The sequence below is a fragment of the Aphelocoma coerulescens genome, chromosome 6, assembly GCF_041296385.1.
Source record: "Aphelocoma coerulescens isolate FSJ_1873_10779 chromosome 6, UR_Acoe_1.0, whole genome shotgun sequence".
In the NCBI taxonomy this organism is placed as follows: Eukaryota; Metazoa; Chordata; class Aves; order Passeriformes; family Corvidae; genus Aphelocoma; species Aphelocoma coerulescens.
In genome coordinates, this window is record NC_091020.1 from 12,489,918 (window position 1) to 12,501,617 (window position 11,700).

General features: G+C 38.9%; 1 protein-coding gene and 1 long non-coding RNA gene across 8 annotated transcripts in view; one reads left to right on the top strand and one right to left on the bottom strand.

The window, feature by feature from the left end:
- ZCCHC24 (zinc finger CCHC-type containing 24) overlaps nucleotides 1-8,357 on the top strand; it is a 108,479-nt gene extending 100,122 nt beyond the window's left edge. Inside the window, exon 4 of the mRNA XM_069019264.1 lies at nucleotides 1,882-8,357. Within this exon, the coding sequence (XP_068875365.1) occupies nucleotides 1,882-1,995 (114 nt within the window). The 3' untranslated portion in view covers nucleotides 1,996-8,357. The remainder of the gene's footprint in view (nucleotides 1-1,881) is intronic.
- Nucleotides 1-11,474, bottom strand: part of LOC138112353 (uncharacterized) — a 144,088-nt gene extending 132,614 nt beyond the window's left edge. For all 7 annotated transcript variants that reach the window (XR_011151710.1, XR_011151711.1, XR_011151715.1 and 4 more), the window contains exons 1-2: nucleotides 11,369-11,474; nucleotides 10,572-10,693 (exon numbers count right to left, since the gene is read on the bottom strand). This is a non-coding gene — a long non-coding RNA (uncharacterized lncRNA). The remainder of the gene's footprint in view (nucleotides 1-10,571; nucleotides 10,694-11,368) is intronic.
- Nucleotides 11,475-11,700: the final 226 nt, after the last annotated feature.

Sequence of the window (11,700 nt, forward strand, 5' to 3'; positions counted from 1 at the left end):
GTAATGTAAATTCTTGAAGAATATTTATGGGCAGATGTTGGTGGAATAAGTGGTAGATGAGGCAGAAAGGCAGTTTTTCTGACCAAACACACTTACTCAACTTGCCTATCTTGTGGCAGAAGCAGTATCTGCACCAGTGCTTGGACAGCAAACCTAGAAACAGAACTGCTGGTTCTCATCTCAAATCTCAACACAGTGACATTGAACAAGTCATTTAAAGCTCAGTGGAGTTGCAGGGCATTTGGAGATGAAGAGTCCATCTACCCTCCTCAACTGACACAGGAAATCCAATTTGCAGTTGAAATGTAAATGGAGTTAGACTCAAAAGACATCTGTGGTGCAGGACAATATCATGGTTCAAAACATTGAATCAGAAACAAACCATTGACAATCACCAGTGAATCACTCCTATATATTGTTTTGACTAGCTGTGCAGCATAGTATGAGTATTGCACTTATAATTCAGTACAATCAAGCAAGAACTTACAGACATCCCTTGTTCAGGATGATAGACTATATTTTGTGTCATTTTAGTTATTCAGAGAACTGAGAAACCCTTCTACTCCCTGGTTTATGAGCAGTTCTGGCAGGATTACATAGCCAAAAAAAAAAAAAAAAAAGCTTTAAATATCTCTGTTCCTATCCACAGAGTCTCAGGTAGGTGGCTTGATGAAGAACTTATAAAGGAAATCTTAAATGATCAGGTGTACTTTAAGATCTTACAGATAAAGAAAAGTCTTTAAGATTAAGAAAGGTGTTAAGAGATAAATGGCCAAGATGGTGTAATTTATATTTACCCACCCACTGCTCCAAGAATCACATTTTGAAGATATAAGCAAGAGTTTCATATCCCTGTAAAAACAGTGAGAAGCTTATGGCTAGTTTTCAGATTTCACACCACATGCTGTGTCTCCCACAGTCCCATGGAAGAACTGCTGCCTTCATGGCTCTGTGCAATGAAATGGTCTTTCGGATACATTTCATGAAAACAGATAAATTATGGGTTAGGGAACTTGGGGTTTTTTTCCAAGCAAATGGTGCACTTTATTAAGTTCTACCTCATATCTCTGTCACTTCCCTACCTATAAGAATTTCCAAACATTTCACTTTGTCACAATATTTAACATGGGTATTTTATTTTCAAAATGATTGTGAAGCCTTTTACATGCCCTAGAAAATGAAAGCACAAATACCTACTAACAACAAATCACCTTCATTTCCCCCAACCCTGTGATTTCACAGATATTATTAAAAATACATAATTTATTACTCAGATTCAGGGCGAAGGATTGTGTCATGAGGTTCGATTTTGTTTTGGTTTTGTAGTAGTTTGGAATTTTTTTTATTTTACTAATAGCTTTGCAGCTGCTCTGCTTCAAAACTTTCAGCCTCAAAAGCATGGGACTGCATATTGGTTAAACACCATTTAGCTATGTAGTATCTGGGCATAGTTAAGACAGTTTTCTTCATGTAGCAGCTAGTCCTAACATTGATAATCCCTGCTCTGCGTTGCTGGGTAATGGGATTCCCATGCTTGAGGTATTAATGCCTTTGGGACATCTAAGTTACTGGAGCTAAGCAATTGAATTCTTGTTACTGCTTTTATAAATGAAGTCCTCAATTCAGTATTTTTGTAATTTGTCTACAACAAGGTTAACACCACCTTTATAAACAATGACATTAAATTGTGAGGCTGCTCTGAACCAATGTAGAGCTGAAGGGCTGAAAAAACCACTCCACATCTTCAGGAAAGAAACACAGTACCTTTTTAATTACCAGGAGAAAGCTCAGTTGGGTTATAAAAGTGGACTTCATATGCTTAATAAAGAGTAACAAGGACAAAACCTTGCATCTAATCTGATTTCCTTCCCTCCACTGCAGAGACCCCTGGAAAAGCCAGATGGCCTGGATGTTTCAGACCAGAGCAAAGAACATCCTCAGCATCTGTGTGAGAAGTGCAAAGTTTTGGGCTACTACTGCCGCCGTGTGCAATAAACCTTCAAAGTGGCCTCTTCCCATCCCCATCATCCTTAAGGATTCTCTGGCAGCATGAGATCAACAGCAACACAACAGATCAAGATAAAAGCTAAAATAATTGCCAATATTGCCTATCTAATAATATGCCTTACCATTAATAGAATGTAACATTTCTCCTGTGCATGTGCGTGCATGCAATAGGTATTTACAGGACTATGATTTGTATACATATATATGTGAATTTATATATGTACACACAAGTTGTTACTGATGGTGTTCACTGTCAACCTGTAACTACAGTTACAGTTTCTGCTGATTGTTTACACAGACCCTATATCACAGCCAGGTGAAATGAAGTACTATTCAAAAGGCAAGGAATAACATTCACAAGGAATATTTGTTATATGTATGGCTTTTGCAGAGGTTCAGTAACTGTGGGGCCACCAATTGCAAGCACTCACCCACAACACAAACACTTGTTATTATATGACAAGACAAAGGAAGATGAAACAAGCCACAGCATAAAAGGAGAATTGCTGCTTTCCCAGTTTTAGAAAGTCTTAAGCGTTTTGTGCTGCTGATTTCTTGGACTTTTTCTATTTGTTACCATCTCTTGGGCAGGGCTTAGGCAAAATAATTTTTTTGCAGGACATGGCAAAAAAAGTGAATAATTGTTTGAGGGTGTGGGTTGGGTAGAAAAGGAATGCCATAATGGGACCCAGATCATCAGAAAGGATTCCAAGAGGTTTTATGGAGGAGACAAAATTGGCTTGTTTATACAACTAACAGATCCTTCTCTTGTCATATAATCCCACTGACATGGCCCCTGTATGTGCATGGTGTGTTCATTAGGCCACAAGCACACTAAATTTCCTATGAATAAGGGGATAAGAATACTTAAAACTGACCCCAAAACCCTTAACTGAAAGATTAGCCAAACTTACTATTTATAGTAGTTTTAAAGCCACTTTCTGGAAATATTTTTATGTCCTGTTTTCTACTATAGAAATTTGTTATAATATGAAACTTGTTAGCCATAGGAGTGTTTTGAGGCAGGGAGAACACTCTATACTACCCTCTTTATGTCTTCCTGAAGCACCTACATACCTGGGGAGAAATGTAGGAGTTATATTTCATTGTCCCATTTCAGGTAGAACTTTGCACAGGGACACCCTGCTGCAAAGAACATCTCATCAGGGATTGGCAAATATGAGCTGAAAGTACCTCGAGACAGTATCCTGTTTGTATGTCTACATAAGAGTATATTGGCAAAAGGATGCCACAAGCAATTAATTTGTAGCATTCACTAAAAAAATCAGAGGGAGAATGTTTGAGGTTGGGGGGTTTTTTACATCAACAATTTATATTTTTATGAAGTTTCCTTTAGGGAGATTGATTTGTGTGAATGATACTTAGAGAAAATACTTTAAATCCTAAATAACTTGATGTGAACTAAATTTTTTCTGAGGACTAGTTCCATAATGCAAAGACAACGGGGGTTTATGCCAAGTGATAGCAGGATGTTACCAGTATGTCAAGACAAGCTCTTATAAAGCAAGTAGAAAACTTACCATGAGCATTCATCTAGGGAATGTGAAGCTCCTGACAAATTTGCTCCAGGGTAAAACTCTTGCCATTTCCCTGCTTTGCTATAAGCAGGGCAAAATTGCATCTGCTTGTTGGGTGGGAGTGGCATGTACGTATCTTGCAAACCCCATTATTTATGGGCAGCCCAAGCGACCCAGCCTGCTGGTCAGAGCAATGGATAAGCATCCTGACTCCTGGCTTCTGACCACAGCTCTTCCACAGCTCCCTGATTTTGGGCAAGTCACACGATCCTTCTGGAGCTCAGTTTCCCCAGCTGCAAAATGGGGGTAATAATACTTTAGTATACCTACCTCACAGGAGAGTTGTGAGGTTTACTTAATATCTCTTAAGTGTTTTGGCATCACTGGACAAAAAGTGCTATGTTACGCTAAAATAGAATTAACTAAATTAATCACTTGGAAACTACTTTTGCCCAGTTGGCAACTCCAACTAAAATAGCTGAAAATAATACTATTGAAAGTAACACTAATAAACAGTTGCCTCAGTGAAGATATGCAGTTTTAGCATTTTCAAATGCAAACACATTCTTTTGCACAGATTCACAAATTACCTTAGAGACAAATTCTCTCAGCAAAGATACTAATCTGTCTATACAAATAAGAAAATACACAAGCAAATCTAGGGGTGGATTTTCTAAGCTTGACCTCAAGGATTAATCTCAATAGTTTGTTTCAAGCATGAGTAATTTTGAAAGAGCAGCATTCTAAACCAGATCTACTTTTTCCTCTTGAGCACTTAATAGTACATTAACAAAAAAATCACCTAGATGATTCACATCTAGCTAAAGAACATGCAGAGAAACCCCCTTAGATGAAGATAAGGGAAAACATTATTTTTTTCTGTGAAAGTAAGATGTTGCTATCAAACATTTTGTTCTGTATTGAAATAATCTCCATGTTATGATAACCACTAAATCAGTAAAATAGCACAATTCTTGATACAGTTGTATCACTATACCCACACACCACCAGGTTCTAACAAAACGCTGACTAAAAGATACCATTATAAGCATTGGTATTTTCATGACAGTGCCCTATGAAGAACTGTTTATCCGGATTCAACACTGCAAGGCAATGCCTTTAGCTTATGAATTTTTAGATTGTACTAAAAATACACGTGATCTGCTTTAACACAATTAATGTCTATATGTGTAGCATAATAACTCTTAAGAGCATACTTATGAGAGTTCAGTATTTATATTATTGATGTGTTCCTAGGCAGAAGACGTATAAAGTATTTAAGTAATACCTAGCATGTTTGTAAAACGGAGGAGAGCAGATTTCCCCCTGCACTCGCGCTGGGGAAAGGCGAGAGGCACCGCTGCCGGAGGTTGTGCTGCCTAAGCCAGAGGCCGCGGGGCCAGGCCAGCGTGGGATGCGGGCGGCATCGGGGCCGGGGCACCTGCTCCCTGCACAGGGCTGACCCTGACCTGCCTCCCTGAGGCTGCGGCCTGGGGAAGGCAGGAGCACCCAGCTCAGGCAAGGGGAGGATTCCTCTGTCCCTGCATGACTTTGCCGTAGGATTGGAGTGTTGAGCCTGAGGCATTTGCTCCACACTCGAATCTGTGCAGTTGGAGTTGCTGGAAAAACACATCCACATAAGTAATGTGTAACAGCTTATGACCATTGGCTTTTAGTTAGTGGCACAGAAGGGACATTTCTGAATTTCTATTTCAAAGGAAAAAAAGAAAGATTGATCACAAAATGTGGATTTCTTCTATTCCCTCCTTCCCCACACAAGGGTAATTCACCTATAGATGTAACCAACTCTTTCCAAATCAGAAAAAAAAACATAAATGTGCAGATTTTTGACTGGAAAAATGAGGAATCGATTTATCTTTTAAATTTTTGTGACTGCTTTCTGATGTTCTCTAACTAGCTCTGCATTTAGAGCATCAGCTAGCAATCCTTGAAGGCATTAGTAGACAGTATTGGCAGAAGTGAAGCAAGCATCAATAAAAAGAGTTGTAAATCAATACAGGCCTCCCTAAACTGAGTGTTCTTTAGGGGTGTACCTGACCACAGTTTGGCTCTGTGTATTTATTTGGCAAACTGGATTTTTAACCTCAGATGCTTGCTGTTGACAGCCTAACAATAGATCCAGCACACACTTTCTTTAATTTTCACAGTTTCGGAGATTTTTTTTAAACTTCCGTTTATTTCTTTAAAAACAACAACAAAAACCAACTGAACAAAAATATGCCCCACGATTTGTTTCATGAGTTGGTCATAACATTTCATATCGAATTTGGCATTGGCACTGCTCTGGAAAAATGTTTGAGTAATTTGAAATGTGTGTTGTAGGTTTTTAGCTGCTTTTAACGAGGCTACAAATGAAGTTATTACAAATACTTTGTTTAAAGGTGATGAAGAAAAATCCTAGTAGTTTAAAGGATCGCCCCATTTTAGCCAGTTTCTACTGCTGCTACCACACATGTAAAATGATGCCACACAAGCAAAGTTTGAGGCCTTTTTGCCTCAAAGTTGCTATTTAATTTCAGATAAATACACAAGAGTATATATTATTTCTGAAAATAGGTGTATTTTGAAGTTCCCCATTATATGGGACTTAGTTTTTAAACTACAAATGTGAAGTTACATATGTCTGAGAGAAGCCTTATACCTAGAAGTATTATCTACATTTTACCTTTTTGTACAACATGAAATTTAGATTATACACAGATTGTATACCTGTGACATTCTAGCAAGTTTTAAAAAGAGAAATCTACTTAATAGATTAAAAGTTTAGAGCTTTTGGAAATGTCAGACTTCATAGATTAGTGCTCTTTGACATGCAGTCACATAGATTTTTTTCCTATTCTGGATCCTAAGTTATCCCCTGAACAGTAAGCAATAAATCATCAACACGTGTTTTTCAAGTTAAGTAGATGGACGTATATTTTCCACTTGCCTTTGCCAACGTATTTTAAAATGGGATGGAACTATCCCCATAGAAAAATCATTCTTTCAGATATCACTCCACTCCCAACTGGGCTTCAACCCATATCTCCTCCTTATCTGCAAAACCAGTGCTGTCCATTCAGTTTGCTATATCGCTCAAGTGCTCAGAGGGCTGTTTGAGATCTTAGATGTAGGGATGATGGATTGTGTTTCTAGGATGAATTTCAAAGGGACAATCGTGTGCAGTTACTAGCTATAGATGATTGATATAAATGTTTACCCCTGTATGAAGTATTTTACAGTTTTACTTGCAGATGTGTATTTATCTTGAGTTATACTTGACATAGAGTTTCTTTCAATTTTTTTTAATACTATGTGTGTATTTTGGAAACCTTTTTAGATGTTAAAATTTTTGAATGGTTACAAATATTTCTTATAATACTGAATTGTTATCTGGAAACTCTTTGCAGTAACTTTTTTGTATATATTTGAGGGCCTTTTTAAAAAAGTATTGTTTGTTTTTTGGGCAAAGTTTTTACAATCGGGAAGCTTTCAGAAGGGCCTTCCTCTCAACTAGGATACTAACAGAGGTAAGAGTTTTCTTAAGTATTTTGCAGTATTTTGCAGAACTAAGGATGTATCCTCAAGAAAATATTTATGGAAATAATTTACTTTTTTTTTTTTACAATGCTTTTGTCTGTATAAAGTATGCAACAGAACTACATTAAGAAGGAAATATTGTCTACATAAAATATTATATGAAAGTTGGTACATAATTCTGACAAAAAAACCTTGCAATTCTTTAAGCCATATTGTTTTTGTTATCCTTGGATGAAAATATCAGTATTAAGTAACCAGTGTATTATTCAAGTGCTTAGACTTATATGAAAATGCTTATACAGTTTATTTATGTGTATTTGGGGAAGGAGTGCTAGAAAAGCTATCACTAGACATGTAGCAAGTGAGGAGAAAATAACAGTATACTGTCACTTTATGGCCTTGTGAGAGACACAAAAGATGTTGAAAGCACCATGGAGACTTGGCTTTCAGAAACTCCGAAGCACAAGTGGTGGGTTTCAGATGGTGGCTATTTCCTTCCCCATAACTAGAGGGGAAGAAAGTTGGTTGGGACGCTGTTTGACTTGACTTTCACAACTCTTTGCAGACTGTGAGCTCAGCTATGCAGTATCATCTACAGCAATAATACCAATCAAAGGATGTAAGAGAAAAGGATTGAAGTAGATTATTGTAGGGGTATATGTTTATTTTAATTAGAACTCATAGCAATATAGAATATGCATGTGCACGTATTCAAAGCATTTTACACTTTACATTTCATGTAGTTTGATTTATGTTATGAAGGATTGAGTTTTTAGTTTGATATTTTACCATGCTAAAATGGGAGGTCTGCCCAGCCCTATACTGGATTCTTGTTTCCTTTAAAAGGTTATTTAGTACAGCACTCACTGCATTGTGTAATAGTGCTAAAACTAACACTATCTTATGAATTTCTTCAGCTTTAAAAAAATTAACCTAATGATTATTACATGTGTTTAGCTGTACCCACTGACTTTGTCAGATTCAGTTGGCAATTTGTATAATTTCTTTTTCTGTAACTGTTAATAAACTTGTACAGCTAAAACAAAAAAAACTATGGACAAAGGCCTCAGAGGTACCAGTTCTGTTTCAGCAATCAAGATGACAGCTTGCTCATCTGGTGACTGTGTTGCTAAAGAGACTGTAAAACCTCTGTTGTGGATTGTCCATAAAATGGCATTCCGACATGTGCCTTATTTGCTGGATAGTATACAGCTTTCCTCTAGTATTCTAGCATTTTAATGCTGTATTAAAGTATTGCAAAAAACCCAGCAAGAGCGTGGCATGGTTTTCTTGATTGTTCCTTCCTTTGACAATTTACTCCCAGCTGCAGTGGGTTCCTGCTTATGGCCTGGCCAGCCACAGTCGGGTGCCAGTGGAGCAAGCCTGCCCTACCACAGCCATGACCCAGACCATGGAAGAAGAGTTTCTCCACTGCAGTGAGTCCCTATGCTGCAAGGAGCCTGGTCACACCCAGGGTGACGCCTCTTCACTGCTAGAGGGACACCTTGGGTTAGTGGTGCCAGCTCCTAGTTTTTAACAGCCTGGTGTTGTCTAACATCCCTTCTCGAGGAAAACCTTCTGTAATCAAAGTACACTTGTAGCCTGTGGTTGGATAGGAAAGCTGAGGTGCCAGAAAGTTGCTTTGATGAAAAATAACATTCATCATTCTTTGCAAACACAAGAAGTTAGCAAGAACTAGACCTACTAAATGCTTGTTGTGTACTAGCAATGCTCTTCTTGCATTCCCAGCCAAAGCTCAGTGGCAAGTAATTTTTCTCCTGAGCCTGACAATACTGTAGTGATTGGAAGTTAGAATAAGGATGTCACAAAATTAACTTTGGATTTTAGGTATCCTGCCTCTAACACAAGAGATCTCCTTCATTTAAAACAAGCAGAAAATTTTTGTTAGACACACCATTTTGCTAGCACACGTTTTTTTATGCCTGATCATCCCTACAAACACAGTACATATTTGCCACTTGGAGATCTTCACCACACTGACACCATTTCTATCACATAGCAAGCCTCATTTCTGGATTTGAGTCCTCTTCTCATTCAGTCCACATGAGTGAGAGCAAAAACACGTCCACATGTTTGTGTATTGGCATGCAATAGTGGAAGAAGAGGTTGACAGGGAACTGCACAGTTCTGAAGCCTTGAAAATGGACTGTTTCATCAGATGATGAAAGACATCCCCAGCTGAGCCCCATGGAAAGGGAAAGCACATATGCAGAACTTGTTGGTAATTTTTGTTTAAAAAATAAAACACACTACTCTTCACTTTAAATTTGGCTACAGTACTGTTCCCATAGCAAACACAAGCCACAAAGCTGAGCTTAGTACTGAAATACATATTTCTTTTTACAGAAGGCATGGGGCTTCCCGAAAAACCCACAAACACCTCAGATTTAGCACTCAGCTGAGACAAGAAAACATGCTGAATAGAACAACTGCAAAGTCCTAGCTCCCTATTACCACATTTTCTATGATTCCTCAAAGAAATAACTTTTTCATATTTAAAACAAAATTAGATTAACACAAACACGATGGCATCAACAAGAACAATCAAACTACTCCTCCCTCATTTTTCATTTTCAAGCACTTCACCTTCCTGCTCTGTATGAATGAGGTCAAGAGACAGTGCAACAACCTGCTTGTAATGGAAAGGCCAAATGATTCCCACTACAAGAAAAATAATAGGGCTTTCACAAAACAGATTTCATATAACACTGATACTTTGAAATAAAAAGCTGTTTCATTATCCTTAAATGAAAACCAATTTAAACAGCACACCAAGGCTACCACTTCTCAAGATAGTCACAGCACACCAAAAGCCCCTCCTCAGATCCTCCCACTGTGTAGCAGGTGTACAGACTAGACCTTAAATACCAGCCAGGAAGGGGAAACAGTCTGCATATTACACTTGTTTAATCTCACTCAGGACCCTCAGACATGGAATATTCACTGCCATATAACACAGTCAAATGTTAAAAAGGCTGCTCCTGTCTCCATACCCCTATGAAAAGAGTCTGTACACAAGACACATTGGCAAGAAAAAAGGAACCTAAAACACCAAGGGTTGGATGCTGGCACTCAGGTCTTTCCACTAAGAACTAAAGAAACCTCTTAACTGGAACATAGAAAATTCTTGCTCCTGATATGTAGTTTGTGATCCTGAAAAATAGAATGCAACATTCAGGTTTGCTTTTCTACAGTGTTCACCTTCTGGACTGATAATTTGTCAACTCCTGTGTGGGGACAACCAGCACTCCTAGTCATCAAGCACTTTTGTTTTACTGAAAATAATGCAATTGCTCTTCCTCACCATCTGTATCTCAAACACATTTCAGATAACCAATCCTAGAAGACTGCTCATGAGACCAAAACTGCAAAACCTCATTCAAACAACACAGATTAGTACCTCCTACAATCCTTTTGCAAACTTCATGAGACATTTTAGTAACTGAACATGCCGAGAACACCTACCTCAGGCAGCCTTCATGGGGTCTTTATCCAAAGGGCCAAGACTGAAGTGGAGGCAATCACAGGTGTGAGGTGTTAGAGCATCCTTGACGTGCAGCTCAGGGTAGCAGAGACAGCCAGCAGTGCTGTGGGGGAGAGCAGAGCAGTGTGAGCCCTCGCTGGCTAAAGCACTGCGCAGGCACACAGCTCCGATGAGGAGCCCAGGAGCAGCAGTACCCCTGGGCATTCTTTGGAGGCTTGCTTTCTATGCCATCAACTTAGCTAAATAAAAATACAGTCATCATTAACTTTTTGCCTTTTTTTTTAGTAAGAGGTAAAAATGGACCTTGCATGCCCAGCTTACCCAAGCAAACCCCATGCCTGCAGAGAAAGCAAATCATAGCCAAAAACTTTATGTATGTTTTAAGGGGAATAGTGTGTAAACCAAAGATTTTCTTTTGATCACTACTCTAGTCTCCAATTCACCAGCTGAGACCAGAAAAGAGAATGCCAGAACACCATGAGAAAGCTTTCTCTTACCCAATTCCTGAACACATTAAAGCAGCAGGTATGGGAAATTAACACTAGTCATCTTTGCATGAAGTTTCCGTACAGTTTTGCAATATAAGGAGGCACAACTCAAAGGATTTCCAAGAAGCTAGACATATTTATGCCCCACTTGATTTCACCCAGCAAAACTTGAAGGAATAATGCAGGAAAACACTGCAGAAGTAATAGGAAGCAAGACCTCAAAACTCACTGCTTGCAAATAAAATAATGATAAATGGATGAATACCACTAGCACAGGAAAAAAAAAATACCTCTGCTGAGAGCCCACAGGTCAAAATTCAGACAGTTGAAACCCACAGCCCCTAAAAAGGGCCTCCTTTTTCTCTGCCTCACTTAAATTGGCTACTGGCCCTGATTGCTGAGGGCTCCATCTGTGCTGGCCAGCTGTGTGGGGGGTGGGAAGGGGATGGAGGAGATGGGGGTGGGCACCAGCTCCTCCACAGGTGCAAGGGCTTCCTGCCTGGCTGTGCCTGCTGCAGCACAAACCCTAGAGCCCTCTCCAACAGCGCTGCAAGAAAAAAAGAGCACAGACATCAGTGCCACCAACAGGAATCTTCACAGGCTGCTGGGAGGCTAAGGATAT